The sequence below is a fragment of the Fusarium vanettenii genome (assembly GCF_000151355.1).
Source record: "Fusarium vanettenii 77-13-4 chromosome 7 genomic scaffold NECHAsca_46_chr7_1_0, whole genome shotgun sequence".
In the NCBI taxonomy this organism is placed as follows: domain Eukaryota; kingdom Fungi; phylum Ascomycota; class Sordariomycetes; order Hypocreales; family Nectriaceae; genus Fusarium; species Fusarium vanettenii.
The window spans coordinates 61,164-78,344 of NW_003315842.1; the positions used below are offsets into that span (position 1 = coordinate 61,164).

General features: G+C 49.5%; 6 protein-coding genes across 6 annotated transcripts; 3 read left to right on the forward strand and 3 right to left on the reverse strand.

Annotated features, from left to right (window-relative positions):
• Positions 1–1,768: 1,768 nt before the first annotated feature.
• On the reverse strand, positions 1,769–3,507 carry NECHADRAFT_44351 (uncharacterized protein; the record flags this gene model as incomplete). The annotated part of the gene is made up of 3 exons (XM_003041447.1): positions 1,769–2,921; positions 3,039–3,156; positions 3,399–3,507. The coding sequence occupies 3 exons, from the start codon at positions 3,505–3,507 to the stop codon at positions 1,769–1,771; spliced, it is 1,380 nt and encodes a 459-aa protein (XP_003041493.1).
• Positions 3,508–3,972: 465 nt separating this feature from the next.
• Positions 3,973–5,876, forward strand: NECHADRAFT_44385 (uncharacterized protein; the record flags this gene model as incomplete). The annotated part of the gene is made up of 4 exons (XM_003041409.1): positions 3,973–4,500; positions 4,575–4,677; positions 4,734–5,004; positions 5,066–5,876. 4 exons carry the CDS (start codon positions 3,973–3,975, stop codon positions 5,874–5,876), a joined length of 1,713 nt encoding a protein of 570 aa, XP_003041455.1.
• A 2,926-nt stretch (positions 5,877–8,802) lies between these two features.
• Positions 8,803–9,911, forward strand: NECHADRAFT_44399 (uncharacterized protein; the record flags this gene model as incomplete). Its single annotated transcript, XM_003041410.1, has 4 exons — positions 8,803–8,932; positions 8,996–9,198; positions 9,271–9,607; positions 9,658–9,911. 4 exons carry the CDS (start codon positions 8,803–8,805, stop codon positions 9,909–9,911), a joined length of 924 nt encoding a protein of 307 aa, XP_003041456.1.
• Positions 9,912–10,680: 769 nt separating this feature from the next.
• NECHADRAFT_82198 (uncharacterized protein) lies at positions 10,681–11,756 on the reverse strand (the record flags this gene model as incomplete). The annotated part of the gene is made up of 3 exons (XM_003041448.1): positions 10,681–11,103; positions 11,154–11,552; positions 11,616–11,756. The coding sequence occupies 3 exons, from the start codon at positions 11,754–11,756 to the stop codon at positions 10,681–10,683; spliced, it is 963 nt and encodes a 320-aa protein (XP_003041494.1).
• An 887-nt stretch (positions 11,757–12,643) lies between these two features.
• NECHADRAFT_44376 (uncharacterized protein) lies at positions 12,644–14,259 on the forward strand (the record flags this gene model as incomplete). Its single annotated transcript, XM_003041411.1, has 3 exons — positions 12,644–13,341; positions 13,393–13,445; positions 13,502–14,259. 3 exons carry the CDS (start codon positions 12,644–12,646, stop codon positions 14,257–14,259), a joined length of 1,509 nt encoding a protein of 502 aa, XP_003041457.1.
• An 802-nt stretch (positions 14,260–15,061) lies between these two features.
• On the reverse strand, positions 15,062–16,825 carry NECHADRAFT_44393 (uncharacterized protein; the record flags this gene model as incomplete). Its single annotated transcript, XM_003041449.1, has 5 exons — positions 15,062–15,315; positions 15,375–15,613; positions 15,665–16,091; positions 16,144–16,624; positions 16,676–16,825. 5 exons carry the CDS (start codon positions 16,823–16,825, stop codon positions 15,062–15,064), a joined length of 1,551 nt encoding a protein of 516 aa, XP_003041495.1.
• Between the last annotated feature and the right edge of the window lie 356 nt (positions 16,826–17,181).

Below are 17,181 nucleotides of genomic sequence, written 5' to 3' on the forward strand. Positions count from 1 at the left end.
TTCTTCAATATCACACAACAACTATGATAGTTTCTTCTGCTTCAATCCTGCTGGGGGACCAGCACCGCTCTGGCCTTCAGCCCCCAAAGAACTTTCTCAATTCCTCCATCCTTCGAGATGTCGAATACAGCACTTCTGCTGCTACCTACCAATGGCACCTCTACACCAGACCTAGATGTTCTTCACAGCTTCATGGGCCCGGTAATGATCGCCGTCGGCGAGTTCGACCACCACACCATCTGTGGACACTCGTGTCTAGAGCCGCAGAATTACGCGACTGGCACTTTACACCATCAATTCCCCTCGACTGACCCTGCTCGGAGCGAGGCCTGGGTTGTTCCAGGTGCCGGTCACAACATGCAACACCACCGGAACGCTAGGTTCGAAGCTTGGGTTTTGAAGCATATTGATAAATCATCGTTGCCGCCGAGACACTTGAGCAGAGATTTACCTCATAGCATACCCAAGGGCAGACCGAGGCAACGCAGCCGTCCATGCTCGCGCTAGGTGATGGTAGCGAGTGGTGGTATTTTTATCTCGCACAGCCCGCTTAGGGAGCAGTTGTGAACAGTGGGTAATTCTCTAAGTATTTTATGGACATTGTTCCTTTGATTAATTTCTCGCATGTCTGATCATTCTCAATGGCCCGACTGAAAGGAACCCAGGGAGCCACCTATGGTCATCAAGGAGGTTCTCCTTGTCGTATACCCTGACCCTCTTGTAGAGTAGTAAGGTCAATGATCTGTCGTACAGAGCGCCTGAGGTCGCCTTGAAGCATGAAACACGTGAAAGAGCGATATTTTTGTGAAAATGAGGGCATCGCCTAATGTGGTGATAACGTGAGACGTCATCGCCATCCCCCTGTCCTGGCAGGGCTCCCTTATCTTATCAATATCTTATCGATAGATTCATCAACAATTTCCGGCTCCCTCTAGGGTAGCGGTTCGAATTTCAGTAACCAATTTGCATATTTCCTAATTTATGACTTGAGGCCAGACCTAATGCTGTTGATAGATAGTGCCGCTACCATAGTAGTTGACATCTAATGCGCCCAGGTGCTTCCTGTGAAGCAAATTGTAGACTGGGCCAGCTCGGGTGTGATGATGATGTGGTCTGTATAAATGGTGGAAGTCTGGATATCCTAACATTGAGGGGGCCAGGCTGCTGTGCATCTTACTGCCTCAGGCACCAACAGCACAGACGATGATGACGCCAAGCCGAAATGGGCCCCGGAGTTGCTCCGTGCCGAGTGGGGTCCGGCCGAAGTGGAGCACGTCGAAGTTGTGTTCACGTGAGAAAGACGGGCCGCGGTTCTTTTACCCTGGAATGTCGACGAGTCGTGTTGCGTATATTTGATCCACTCGTGTTCTTCACTCTCCTTTCTTGCGGTAAGGCTGTCAACTCATACTATGTAAGGATGCAAAATCAACCATGACTGGTAGCTTACTGTGGCTGCGATATGACACTATTAGCCGTCCGCCATATTTATGAGTTACTTTAGATAATGCCTTAGCAGTGGTCGAGTATGCGATAGCAGTCTGGAGATAGTTTACGCCTTACCCTTGAATAACTGATGAACCAGAAGACCGACCAATATGGGCCAACTTTCCGGTATTCCAGGCGGTCCTTTAGAACATCCGAAATTCATGTCTAACTCCGCAGGTATATCGTATCAGAGCTCCCAAATTGCGGCTCAAAGAGAATTTCCCAACTATGGTATTGTGTTTCGTTTGTTGTTTCTAGTTGATCATACTATAAGCAACGCCATTTACCATTCTATCACTCTCTGCTCGCCGCCTTGTCCCCGTATCCAGTCCTGCCAAGTCCTTAACGATATCCTAGCTCTCCTCCTCCCCTCCATAACCAAAGTCATGTTGAAAATGCGATGCAAAGGATCTACCGGTGAGTCGGCATCCTTCTCTATCACCTCTGGTGCTAAGGTCCCTTCTGCCACCCTTCTCAGCTGGTCCTCGTATGCGGCCGATTTCTCCCTTTCCATGATGGCTTCTCCGATCCTGGCAGACAGGAGAGTGTCCCATATGCCAACCATCTTTGGCCGCTTGAGGAGCTCAATCGCACGCCGCCGGGTCTCCTGGGTGATACCAGAGTGGGCAAGGATGAACAAAGGGGTAGACGTTGGAGGACTCGGTACAAGAGGCTTGTCGCAACTCTCTCCGACGAGGTTGAGGATCTCTTCTGCCAGTTTGACAAGTCTCATGGCAGCTGCAGGCAACTCCGCATGCCTCCTTACTAGGTCAGGTTCGTCTGGGTCTTTCAAGAGGATGAAGCGGCTTGTTTCCTGGAATAGCTTCAAAGTAAGCAGGGTTCTGTTGACCCAAGAGTCTGCAAGATAGTCAGATGCCTCGGCTTCTCTGACGTCTACTTCATTCTGGAATAACTGCATGGCACGGGAGATCTCAGCAAAGCGGCGAGTCTCAGGCTCCTGTTTCAAGGCAATCGACTCCATCAAACTGGTACCGCCAGTACCGAGGAAAATGTCCTTGATCTGGTTGGCGTGCCTCTGCATGAAGAGCACGAGCCCGTTCAACAACGACTCGGATGCCCGACTAGCCCGCGTCAGGTTCTCAACTGTAAGGTATGGCATCTTGGATGGTGCCGTATACGTCCGCCACTCAGTGAAGCTATCGTGTCTTAATATCAGCATCGGCAGGTCTGAGATGCCTCCCCGACTGAGTGCCTGCTCCGAGATGTGGAAGCCTGTGAGAATGGAGCTGATTGATGACAGTGATATCGGACTGATGCTTGCTGCTGACTCAGTTGACGGACTTGATCGACTCTTCGGATTCCACCGGGCGTCTTCTTCCTGTTGAATCTCTTGGAGCAGCTTGTAGCCAGCTCTGAGATGGATGCGAGCCTGATCTTGCAGTCCCTCAAAATGGCAGACGCACGTAAAGATTGCGCTGACGACGAGGGCTCTCCATCTGTCAGTATAGGTTGGGGCTGTCAGACATTTGACAGAGGCATTAAACTGCTGCACAGCAAAGGTGCTCTTGGCGTGTTGATCTGGTGATGCAGACATATAGCTCTCATGGACGCACCCAAAGCTCACGGCAGCGTGCCAGATGGCAGGGTCGGATTGACATATCCTCGGGAGCTCCAATCGCCAAAACTCGGAGTCAAAGGTGGTGGCAATAGCTGGAGCGGTGACTTCCATGAAGAAACGATAGCTTCTTATCTCTTCAAGATTCTTTGGCGGCAGGACAAGTCTAGAGTCGGCAGCTGGGTGCGGGTTGGCCGTGTCTCTCTTGGTCGACCCAGAAGCGGGGGCGTAGCCATCACATTTACGCCCAGTTGAGAGACAGCGGTGACACTCGGGTTTTCCTTCATCACAACGTACTCTTCGGATCCTTGATGCGGCGGTCAGAACCTTCTCTAACGAGCCATCGGTGGAAGAACGTACTTGCAGGTGACACACCCAGTCCGGACCTTTTTGTGAGGAGATCGTCTCTTGGGTTCTATGCCCAGATGGGCATTCTTTTCAGCCATGGCAACTGTTGTAACAAAATTGCCTTTGTCTTTGCCCTCCCTTTCCTGAGATTTGCCTTGGACGTTGTGCTTACGGTGGTAGTTAGGGCCTTGAGGCGTGCGTCATTCAGTGTACGACCCGGCCAATCATAAGCTCCCGTCGACGGTGAGAGAAGCTGATTGGCTCCCCGTCTCTAGACATATCCCGGTAACCCTAACCCGAGATAAGCTTGGAAGCTCATTCATCATTTCAGCCTTGAATCCTACTAAGGGCGGCTGTGCCAACTACAGCTTTGCGACCCTACCAATCAAAGTATTCCCTGCATCTTCAACGGCTCTGGTTCGCCATGTTCACTTGGGTCTTGCGAACCAAGCTCTGCCAGAATGGGACTTGATCCTCTATAAAAGTCGATGGTGATTCCCTCTCGTTTCGGATTCATCATCTACTTTCTTCCCACTCTTTTATCCACTCTCCCCAGTTACAACATGCTTCTGAGTACTGTCACACTGGCCCTGCTGACCCTGGTAGGGAGCACACTTAGCCAGACCAACCCAGCATGCCCGCTCCTTGGCCCTGTCTTTCCTCCGGTTCAAAAAGGCTTGGCAAAGTCCGCGGCCGTGAAGACTGCAGTTTCAAGACTCACAGACAAGTTGAACGAGGTTGTGGAAGGAGGAACTGACACCACCTTATACGTCCAGGCCTTTTCAGGGACAGAAAAGATCTTCAGCTATGGGTATGCTCCGCCAAATACATCTGACTCGTTGACATCGGGAACTCTGGATGAGAACACTGTGTTTCGTATCGGAAGTGTCTCGAAACTCGTCACTGTCTACGCGCTGCTGGCAGAAGTTGGAATGGAACGGCTCAACGACCCCGTCACCAGATGGGTTCCTGAACTGGCCAAAGCCATGAATCATCGACACGACCCGGCTCAGAGCCCACGATGGAACGAGGTGACCATCGGCCAACTTGCCAGCCATATGTCAGGCATAGGGCGAAACTGCAAGTTTCCAGTAGCTATCATTTCGCCAAAAGCTCACTAACAATTTGACAAGTTGGACTTTTCGATTTTGGCCTGTTGGTAAAGGCTTCAGGCGCGAATCCTGAGCAGTTCGGTCTGCCGACTCTCAAGGTCCAAGATCTACCAAGTTGCGATCTTTCAGTTGATCAAAAGGCTTGCACTCGAAAAGGTTCATAGCAAAACCCAACCTTCTTGCGGGAGTATGTCTGACTTCTGATGCTTTAGAATTCTTCCAAGGCATCACCAGCAGAAATGCCTTGGCGTTGACATCAACCTCTAACACGCCCATCTATTCCAACACGGCATTCCAGATCCTGGGATATGCCCTAGAGGCCATGACGAACAAGGCATTTGAGGAATCTCTTCATTCATCGCTGCTTAAGCCGCTAGGGCTAGACCGCACATCCTTGGAGGCGCCCAAGAACAATAGCAATGCCGTAATTCCCGGCAACGAGACCACCTCGTGGTGGGATGTAACATTGGCCGGTGCAAGCCCGTAAGTATTGCTATTTATCGATCCGTTTATCGTACAACATAGTCTCTAACCACCCCCGCAGTTACGGTGGCATGTTCTCGACGGCAGCCGACCTGACAACCCTTGGACAATCCATCCTTCGCTCGTCCATCCTCCCTGCCAACGAGACTCGGGCTTGGCTCAAACCTCTCTCGCATACCTCGGAGCTGCAAATGTCCATTGGAATGCCGTGGGAGATCCGACGAGTCCTGCTGCCGACCTCTCCCAAATCTAACAAGACTCGCGTCGTCGACCTCTACACTAAAAACGGCATGCTGGGACTTTACAGTGCCTTTTTTGTTCTTTCACCTGATCACGACTTTGGCTTTGTCATTCTCCTTGCCAGTGAATCTTCGGGGCTTGACATGTGGCCTGTTCTTCCTAGTCTCATGACTGACACGCTTCTCCCTGCCGTCGAGGAGGCCACAAGGGAAGAGGCCAAAAGAAGATTTGCAGGCTCGTACAAGAGCGCAAGCGGAGAGCTTGAGGTTGGAGTCGACAGGGACCTCCCAGGATTGTCAGTCCGGAGCTGGACCAGAGGCAAAGTCGACGTTCCGAGGACGTTCGAGATGGCTTTCGGTATGGGATCCGGCGGGCTCCGACTCTACCCCTCAGGGCTAGAGGGAAATGGAAAGATCAGGTTCCTAGGCGTGTACGAGAACCAGAGGGAGGTGCCTATGCCGGGCACCGTCGATCCCTGGGTGGATCTTTGCATGTCATGGGGCGGTGTGGATTCTCTCAAGTACGGCGGTATTGGCATTGACGACTTTGAGTTTGAGTTGGATGGACGAGGTAAAGCAACTGGTATCATGCCCAGGGTATGGAGAGAGACTCTTTCTAGGGTCGCAAAGTGAGTGGCGGCAGTTATTAGTGTGCATACATCAATGTGTTCTTTATTATAGCCGAAGCCCAGCCCTTGATGGGTTAACTGAGCCAGAAGATCGAGGCTTCAACATCAGCAACGAACACACGTCTATCTGCTTAAACCTCTTTAGATACAAGCTGAGGAGACAATGAATTGATCTTTTCCTCTTGTCCTTGAATGATATTGTTATCAACCTGGATGGACATCTCTTCGAACGCATACCCCTTGTTTGTCGTTTCGGTAGGGAACAAGACTGAGAGTCTTGATAACCTTGGAGATCATGGCGAAATATTGGAAAGATGAGAATAGAAAAAAAGACGAAGGACGATTGGAAACGTAAATCGGTGTGGTTTTCGTTTTCTTGGATTCTCCCTTGGTGTGAATCATGTTCATAATTAACCTAGGTAGCTTGTGTCATCAGGTTCCGTAGTCTCCTCAATTCTCTCAAACCATGAATGGTAGATAGCGTCTCGGCCTTTTGGCCAGGGTGTTGTGTGGAGAAGAGGCGGACAATTTAGCAGCATGTCCGACACCCAGAACGTTATCTGTCGGAGCATTTGTTAGAGTCGTCGGCAGTGTCTCCGCCCCGACTTGATGAGACGCACTAGATACCGACACTCGGCTTCATCGAGAGTGCGCCCACGTGTTTTCTTCATCACGCCATCCTCTGTGAAGCACATTGCCCAAGCGTTGGCATTATCGCGGTCGTCTGAAAGGGTATAGAACCTCTATAAAAAGTCGACCAGCGGCTTGTCGAGGCTTGCATGGCCGAACATGAATTGGTGAGTGGCGAGACCTTCGGCTGTGAGATCCATTTTCAATGATTCACAATGCCTCTGGCATGCATAGGCTCGTCGGTCAATATCAAAATACTATGTAGTCCTGGGCTATGCCGTTTTTATCACATAGTATAGGTATTAGGCATAACTGGGATAGAGCTTGCAAAATAACTATACGTCCGGTCTATTAGGATTTAAGACCAACGTGATATTTTTCATAAGCTCTGTGTTTGACTGCGAAGGCTGCTTGGAAGCAAACATATACAAGCATATCCCAAGCTCGAAATCCCACGAAGATAACGGCGATAGAACAGCAAAGTCGCCTTGATTGACCGCCCGATTAAACAGGTCACTCACGAGAATGCCACCATTTTCGCCACTCAAGTTTTGGGCTGTAAAAGGTTTATCCTTCTCGGGTGATAAGAAGAAAGGGCTGTCCCATATTTGTGGCGGGCAAGGTACGCGCACCTTGAGCATTGCCGGGGTTAAGGCATCCGATAATTTGAACTTTGGATGCGTTTTAAGGAACAGGGACCATAGAAGCAGATGCAGTTTAAAAGAGAAGAGAGCAAGCCTATACAAAGATTAGGGGCCTAGATGATAAAGGTATGGTACAACGAAGAGTAAACGGCGATCAGTGCTTAAACCCATGCGCAGCCTGGGCGTGAGAGGGTGAGGAAGAGGGCGATGGGCTCGGCTCATGGCGGAGAAGTGACGCAATTTAAGAGATGGGGAAGACTATATACGCGGTAGGAAGGCAGGTTATTACTTACCGCTGATATTGTTCTCGGACGAGTTCCTGTTTTCTAGCCTCTCCAGAGCGAACCGCTTTGTCAATTTTCAGTTGCTCATAGGCGCCGAGGTTTTTAAGAGTTTCAACGAGATACCAAAGATTTGTCATGGCGAAAGGCGATGAGGTTTTTAATCGAAACGCACAAAAGGCAACTATAATGAATATGGTTTGAAGAATAGGAAGCGAATCAGGAAGCGGATTCAATGAGACATTTGTGGTCGAGGATGATGATCTTAGCAAGGGTAGCTGGCGATTGTTAGAAAAAGACGGAAGCAGATGAGAATTTCACCCCGCTCAAGAGTTAGAGCCCTAGGTACCCAACGAGGGAGTAAATCTTGATCACCAGATCATCTAAAAGGGATGCCTTTCAGATGGTTGGGCTGTTACTCACCAGCTTGATATCAACCCACCTCATAAGCACATCGTGATCAGATTCAGCCTGTATTCTGGACCCAGGCGAAGCTAACCGTTCGGTCCAACGCCCAACCATGGCTACTGCCTGGACTAACTCGGGTGGTTGAGGGCACGACTGGAACGTCGCTTTGTGTAGGATTGCCCATTTCGGATGGAGCCGAATGAAGTAGTTGTCAATATGGCGACTCTGGTGCACATGTTGACTGACGTTGGTGAGTAATGATGGAGGCGGCCCCTTGTCAAAGATGCGAGGCTGCTCTTGGTGCGATTTGTTTGGATTTGATGGTTGTTCCTGGTGCAGTTCATTCAAGTGGCGCTTGAGAGTTTCCCTTTATTGTCTTGTTAGCCCGTCTTTCAGTCCGTCTCGGTAGGTGGGCGTTTGGATCAGGTCTGACTTGCGGTTGAACCTGGACGGACAAAGATGGCACGAGTATGGCTGCGCATTAGCGTGATCCCGTTCGTGTCGTCTGAGGTGCTCTCGCCGGATGTAGGCGCGATTGCATCCTGGATAGGTGCATCTGTGGGACATGGTGATGAGTTATTTCCGTGAAGATGAAGCATCAGCACGTTGATCAAAGGCTTCCGTTTGGTGAAGGAAGATTGAATGAATGAATGTCTGGAATGGAACACACCCCATCCCGCCTGACAAATACCTGTGATAGTGGATCAACCCCGCCTCATCTTTGTCATCTAGCGTGAGGTCGTGCATCCCACCTTCACCGCTGTTGTCAAGTGGAGCCAGACAATGCATCCCGCCTTGGAAATCATAATCATGTAACCTAATCAATCCAGCTCATTGGTGATGTATATATGAGCCATCCAATCACGTATAGTAGTATTCGATGCAAGCCTGTCGTACAGAAGCATTAATTTGATCAATTCTTCGTCTATTTTACAACGGGGTTTTCTTTTTCTTAATAGAAACAAAAATGGTCAACGTCGCCATTGCAGGAGGTTTGGGGAACTTTGGTCGAACGGTCACAGAGGTTCTCAGTCTCGAAGGAAAACATCAGGTTTTTGCTTTGGGTCGCGAAGTAATCCCCCCCCACCCCCCTGTTAGTTCTGAGTGGACAAAAACTGACCAAGTGTGTTGTTGCAAGGCACCACCCCCACATACCAAAGACCTGCAAGTTCCCTTCATCGCGGTCGACTACAACCATGTCCAACACTTGCAGGCTCTCCTACAGGATAATGAGATACACGTCGTTATTTCCTGTCTGAGCTTGACGGATGACTCCGCAATTGCTGCCGAAACCAACCTTATCCTAGCTGCGGATAATTCTGCTGTGACCACACGCTTCATTACTAGCAACTGGGGGACACCTGTGTTGAGCGAGTGAGTTATTCGGTTTCCCCAAGACGACTCCAGCCGGCTAACATTATTAAGAATGCTAGAGTATATGCCTTGGCTCAAGTACAAACTGGCTGCCATCGACCAACTCAAGAGCACGAACCTTGAGTGGACTTATTTCACCGTTGGTTATTTCCTTGACTACTACGGAATGCCACATGTCAAGACTCATCTACCTACCTTCTTGGTTGCTGTCGATGTTGCAAACAAAATTGCAAGAATTCCGGGAACGGGAAATGATCCCGTAACATTCACCTACACCTACGACGTGGCCAGATTTGTTGCAGTAGCGCTGGACATGAAGAAGTGGGAGGAAGAAACAATTGTCGCAGGAGATAAAGCTACTTGGAATGAATTCCTTAAGCTGGCACAAGAAATCCGACGTTAGTATCCCGACGAAAGGCAAGTGCACAGAGTACTAAGTCAAACATAGGCTGTTGGTTTGATGTTGAGTACGACTCCATCGAGAAGCTCCAGGCCTCGCAGATCACAGAACTGCCGTCACATGTCTCTTCATACGGGCTGTACCCCAAAGAGCTCATGCAATTTCTCATGGCAGGACTGGAGCGGGCAATGGTGGCCGGGAAGCTGAACCTTCCAGATGAGAGGGCGCTGAATCGTTTGCATCCAGATATTAAGATGGTCAAGATTGAGGATATGTTGCGTGAAAACTGGAGGAGGGCCTAAGCAGTTTGGGAATTCCAAGCGTTGGCTTCTTGCCATTCAGGCAGTTATCAACTTATCTTTCACTATGTGCCATATTTGTTAAAAATATCAGCATTGATAGCCTTATCCGATATCCTGCGCATACCTTGGTGACCCTTTATCTCACGAATATCCGTAGTATCGGTAAAACATGGCGTGTATAACTAGTTCGTCTATTAGTGCGTGTATTCCAACCAAGAAGGTTGAGTAAATAAATGAATGAATGAATGAATGAATGAAAAAATACCTACAATATAAAGAGGGCGATACCACAAGTGCTACTTCAAACTCTTCGTCCGTAAATGGCCTCAATGGAGGGAAGCTGTCAATATTTTCGGCACGCAAAATGAGATGAGCGACTCTGGGCTCATTATTCATGGGGACCAAATGGCTATATGTCTGACTAAGAGTTGGACGTACTTATAGGTACTAGAAGGCTACTCGCAGAAGCTAATGACAAGCTAACAACGGTATATTCGTTCCGTATATTGGAATAAAAAAGTAATCTACACTTTTCAAATCACAAAACCGATATGGCAGCAGATAGACCGCTCGCTCGAGCACATCGTTTTAGCCACTCAGTTGGAGCTGCGAGACATGATTGGCGAAGAAAACAATATCAAGCTTTGTGTTCTAACGTCTCACTTTTTGTTTCCAGACTTCGGTAACGGAAAAAGACTGTGTTTCATGAAAGCCTGGCGGTGAGCACGAATATTCATCAAGTTTGATAGAACCAAGGGAGTGTTCTACGTCAAAGGATCTTTTCCTTTGCTGCCGCCAGTGCTTGCCTAAAGTCCACCAACTTTTCCCTCACCCCTAGGTCATCCAATGTGATGACCCTGTCGGTTTCAAAATGGTGCCAGTTAGAATGCGATTTGCTAAACTGAAGCTGAGCAGCAAACCCCAAGCCAGAGAGGCCCCAGAGCTTTTGCCAGGACGACTCGCAAACTTCCACGAAGACTGCCGGCTTGCCAGTGACTTGCTCGAAACAGGCAACCACATCTCTCAAGAGACAATAATCTGTAATGCAAATGGCAATCTTATCAAATGCCTTGGAACCTGCCGTCAAGATGCCATCAACGATAATACCACAGTTGGTCTGCAAGTCGCCAGCGATGGGAAGAACCACCGAAGATGAGGCCGGGAGCATAAGAACATGCGCCTCTGACATGGGCTAGCATATGATTTAGCTCCAGTTTGTTTCATGCAACGAAGTTTACCCACCAGCCTTCTAAATTGCATCAATGGCATTGTATGCAAGTTTGATACGTACCACCCTGCCCAGAACTCTGTCGATTTCGCCCAAAGACCCGGTGTGTTGACTCTGATCCAGTCAATGGCCTTTTGCTTGTAGTCAAAGTGTGGTAGCTTGTGGCGTCCGTTCGAGATCTCATAAGACCGTGGTAGCGTACTTATGATAAAGTGTTTCAAATCCGGTGACTCTGCAGCCACGCGGGCCACATTTATAAGCTGATTCATCTCTTGCTCGCCCGTACCCTCTACCCCAAGTTGGGTTATAGATTCCCACGTGATCGCAGTCACCGCAAAGATGGCTTCTGCTCCCTGGAGTGCTTTAACAAGGCTAGACTCGTCGTTCATGTCGGCGTTGGCGACTTGTACTCCCTAAAAGTCCTATTAATGAATTATGAAGAGGCTGAAGGATGCAAACTCAACATCACTAAATACCTTTGATACTAGCAATCTTGCTTTTTCGCTGTTGGCATCACGCGTGATGCCCCGAATAACCCACCGTGGATCCTTTGACAATTGGTCCACAACAGAGCCTCCTTGGGCTCCAGTAGCCCCGAATACGGCAATGAGAGGCATGATGGACTATGGTGGTAGGGGAGCGATAATATGGCTTCTAATCAGAGTAAAGAGCCATGATTTGGCCAGTGGAAGGAGCGGTAGTAGGGGCTAGATATGTACTCACTAGCCGCCAAGAGCATCAGCAGAGGATCAGCAACCCACCGCCCGGGACGTGCATAGGAACTATCCTTCGCAGTGGCATCTCGGTTTCGGCAGAAATCACCTTGATTTGTCAGATGCTCGTCCACTTCACACACGAGTGATTACATCCATACTTGAATGATATTAGTCAGGTGGGATGGCACCCGACTAGTAGTAATACTTTCACATGCCGAACCCAGCTAATGCAATTGGATGGCGCAAAATCACGGCATCGATGGGGTAATATCGAATTTGTGAGAGTTTTAGTCAATAAACTCGGCATAGAGCGGTCTGTGGATTTGCTCTCCCCCCCCCTCCAAAATGACTCTACCAGCATGGCGCCACTGCTGCACTGTGTTCATGTTTCAAGATCGAATGCCGGGTTTCTCGGACACACGGGCTTCCCTCATGTCCGTAAATGTCCACATCACGGCACCCAGAGTGTCCGTCCGTTGGCACCCCGCATGTGAGTTACCTGCGAGAGCAAGGAGAAGCCGGGCCGCCAAGCACACGTTAGCTTGGCATTACCGGGGTAGCTGACCTCGGATATGATCGAAATACCCCGTATCCCCCACAGAAAGATGTTGGTATTCTACAGTAAACTCTACCTACAGGGCCGCATTATCCCGTCGCCGATCCAATGTGATCATAAGTCACTCTGTGCGGTCGCATACTGGACGCATCTGAGTATAAAACCCACGTCTTTCGCTCCCATATTACTACTTGTGCATCTCAAATTTGAAGCTCTTTACTAGCTTATCATAATGAAGGGCACTTCTTTCCTCACTGCCTCCATATTCCTCTTTACCATCGCCAGGGCAGCAGTCCTCTTTGAGGGCGGCACGATAATCTCATACGACGAAGTGAACCATAATGTCAAGGTTCTGAAGGGCTACTCCATGCTTGTTGAGAAAGACAAGATCTCGGCGATATACGATGCGTCCAAAAGCCGAAGCCTACCAACAGGCACAGAAATAGTCTCTGCAGCTGGAAAGATTCTGTCTCCAGGATTCATTGACACCCATCGGCATGGATGGCAGACAGCATTCAAGACTCTGGGGTCAAACTCGACACTGGCTGACTACGTATTGCAATGGAGTGAGCATGGACCTGCAGGAACAAGGTTCACTGCCGAAGATGTATACTACTCGCAGCTTATCGGCCTACACGACGCTATCGATGCAGGAGTTACAGGAATCTTGGAACACGCTCACTGTACCTTCTCAAACGAGACTTCGAGGGCAAGTTTGCAAGCTTCCGTGGACTCTGGGTTGAGGATATGGTGGGCTTACGCCTTCCATGAATTGTCCAATGGGTTTTCTGTCGAGGAGCAACTGGCCAACTTCCGCGATCTATACGAGAAAGACACATGGAACAACAGCGCCGTCGAGATGGCAATTGGTTATGATCTTTTTGACAGGGCGTCCGAGGAGCAGTCACGACAAATAATTAAGCTTGCCATGTTTGTTATTGCCATTTCCACTAGATCTACCCTACTAACATTATTTTACAGTGATTACAATGTCAGTGCCTTAACAACCCATTACTTAGGCGGGAGCCATTTTGGTAAGCTTGTTTACCCAAGTTTGTCATAGAGAATTGCATTTAACCGTCTCTTAAAGCTTTCAATAGTCCCCAACTTCTCAACCAGCTTGGCTTGCTTAATATAGGTATTCCAATCATTTTTTCCCATGGGACAGAGATAACTACACAGGATATTCTCCTTCTGAGAGAGCATAATCACTATGTCTCTATCACTCCCGAGTCCGAGATGCATTATGGCATTGGCTTCCCTCATGGTTACAAGATCCAGGACCAGGCAGCTCTCGGTGTCGACACCAATTTTGCATTCAGCTCTAGCATTATTACACAGGCACGAACATGGCTTCAGGTTGTGAGGAAACAACTCACAGACGGAATCGTTCAAGCTTGGAAGGTTCCCTCTAATAGCCCCATGTCTGTCAATCAAGCATTTCTCATGGCGACCCGGAACGGCGGACGAGCTATGGGGCGCGATGATGTTGGTGTTCTCAAAGTCGGCGCGAAAGCCGATATTGTCGTGTTTGACGCGCCCTCAGCGAACTTTCTAGGCTGGAGAGACCCGGTCGCTGCAATCATTCTCCACTCACATCCTGGAAATATCGAACACGTCATGGTAGATGGACAGTTCTTGAAGCGCAACTTCTCGGTCGTCACCCTTGACGGTAGCCATGTCAACATCACCGAAGCTCGTGAGAGATTCTTAGAGAGTGCAGATCGGATCCAGAAGATATGGCTCAACGATCCTCCAGAGCTTGAACAGGGACAGAACGGAGCTGGGATTCCTTATGTTACTCTTGATAGAGTTGATGTTATCGCCGGCGAGGGGATAGGATATTAGCATAAGGGTGCAACGACCCAACATGGCCTACATCTCTATCGCTGGGGCCTCTTTCGCCGAAAGAGGAGACCCGTGTCAATCCTGAGAGGTACCCCGCAGGGGGAAAGTCTTAGCATAGTGGAGTACTCTTTTGTGACCGAGTCGTGAGAGATGAGATGAGATGGTGGGACTGGCAGGGTGGGCGAGAGGAACTATATATGATGAATGGCATTGTTCGGTGCCTCAGGCCTAGGCAGATTTGTGCTGTACCCCATGAAACAACGAATGACCTTGGTTTTCATCAACAACAGGTTGACGGACAGGGGACTACCCCTGTACCAACCGAAGCCGTGACCTCATCTGGCACAGACACGGGTATCTCCACTGGTACCGAAACCGGATCCGAAGCCACAGGAGTGGTGGCTGATTGGGGGGGGCTACTAGGGCAGCGACGGAACTGACGAGGCTCAACTGATCCTTTCGGCAGGTTTGAGCAACGATACGGAGAGGTGTCAGCCCGAGAAGGACCTGCGACTGGGTGACTATTTCGGGAAGGGCTTTGCGAGAATCACAAGCTGCGACTGGGGAAAAATAGGGGATGAGACGTATGGTGATAGATATTGCGATAATGGTGAGTATAGCCTCAAAGGCGTTAAGAATTAGTGGAGTAAGGGAAACAAGGACGTAGAGTCATAGATTAGCAGTCTATCAACGAGTAGTTGGTCTCTTCTCTTTTTTGGTAAACTCTTGTCTCTATTATTTACAATCCTTGCACATTGTTTCATCCCGCTCAATATTCCATGCCTTGCTAAAAAGGCATGGATTAAGAGCTGCGGCGCCCATTCGGCTCAAAGGGGAACAAAGCTGAGATCAAAGCCAAGCCACCGAATAAGGCTGCACATACGTAAAGCGGAACAGCTGTAGCAGTATTGCCAGACGAAGCCACAAAGGCCGACACGATGCCCATGAGCCGATTGAAGGCCACTGCGATCCCGCTCCCTGTCGCGCGATGTGCCGAGGGGAAGACCTCGGCGGTATAAGCATACAAAGTGCTGTAGTAGATGTTGATACCGCAAGCTAGCGTGCAAAGTCAGCATGAGCAACTCCTGTTTCGCGAGTAGAGGTTGTTGACTTACAGATAGCACATGATATGCCCACATTCTGGGCATCAGTCTTAATCCCGGTAATGCCAAAAAAGAGAGCCATACTGGCAAGGGCGCCAATGACCATGGTGTACTTGCGTCCCAGTCTTGTCGTAACGAGGTAGCCAGCAATAAGTGACCCGGGGATTCCAGAAATAGTTGTCAGTGTTAAATTTCGGTATGTCTCGAACTGTGAGACGGCCTTACCGGGCACTCGAGTTGAGAGATACGCCCTGTTATTCGATCAGTATTGTCCCCTATGCAAGAGAGCGAGATTGACTTACGGCAAGAACACGTAGAACAACGGATAAGCCAGTCCCGTGATGGCCCAGGACAACCAGATCAAAATGGTGCTCAAGGTTATCTTGCGCGAGACAAAGAGGCCCTCCACATGTCCCTTGATGTCGCTGAGGATGAACGTCTTTCCCTCCCTTTGCGTCAAGCGGATCTGCCCGCATGATTCCAGCTTCTCCAATGTGAGTGAGCAGGGCCTATTGTACTTGCGAGCCTGATCCTGGTAGTACTTGACCAAGTCTACATCTCGCCCAGCAGTGAGGAGGAACTTGGGCGTCTCCACGAGGCGAACTACCGTGACACGGAGTATCGAGAGAACAAAAACAAGTGCGCCACAGGTAAACATGGTGTATCGCCAGCCAGCATTGTTAGACCACCCACAGTCATCGCCATCGGAACAATTCCAGCGGCTTTGTGCTATCGAGGGAGTCAGCATTCGTGTCAATCTGGAGCAAAGATATTGCCATACTCATGAAACCCCAGGCGACAAATCCTGTGATGGACTGCCCAAAACCCCACCACCCGGCCAGAGCGGTGACAACCCATTGCTTGTTACCTGGAAGAAACTCAAGCAGAACTGTAGGATCAAGGATCAAGTTTCCACCGGATCCAAAGGTAGACACCGCGAGAAAGGCTCCCAAAAAGGGAAAATTAGGTGCTGCACCCGCCACCACCATGGCCACAGAAGTGATCCAGAGCGTCAGGTTGAACGCCAGCCGTCTTCCGAGAATATCAGCGCCGAAGCCCCAGAACAGTGCTCCCACGAGGAGACCGACATTCTGCGCTACGACTCCTGCATTGATGTAAGAAGACGCAGTGGCGAGCTCCCGAAATGCCTGTGCTCCGGTAACACCCTGTACCATGGTCAACAGCGAGTCCACGGCATAGCCAAATCCATTGAGAAAGAAAAGCTTCCAGTGGAAAGGAGTCCATCCAAGTTCGTCGTTTGCCTGCTTGGTGTAAGTGCTAAGCCCGGCAACAAGGGGAGAAGGCTCGCTCACATTGTTCACTAGGTGAGTCTTGAGCGCCAAGACCTCATCCTCGATATCGAATTCAAGAATGTCCTTTCCAGTGGAGTCAGGAGAATCGAAACCGTCACTATCACCTTGAGGATTGGTCGAAACCCGGTGTTCTTTCAGAGGCAGAGACATGGTAAGGATGTCTAAGCAATAGTGAAAGTAGAAATTGACCGTTGTTGGCGTGAAAACAATCAACTCTGTTCTCAAGTCGGGATTGACTCATTGCAAATAGTGGGAAGAGACTCTATTTGAGCAATTGCGCCTGTCATACCATTCTTCTTGGAGGTAAACTCGACTTGACACTGAATCCTTGCGTTTCAGAGGATCCAAATTGGCGTTGTTTGCGCTAGACCATGTGGCTCTTGCGTGATCGTGGGACCAAGACTCCAAATGTAGGGATAACTCACCTCGGAGCGTTTATGTCATGGCCCGGCCTTCCCAATTGCTCTTGCGTGATTGCCAGACCAAGATTGTGAATGTACGCGTAA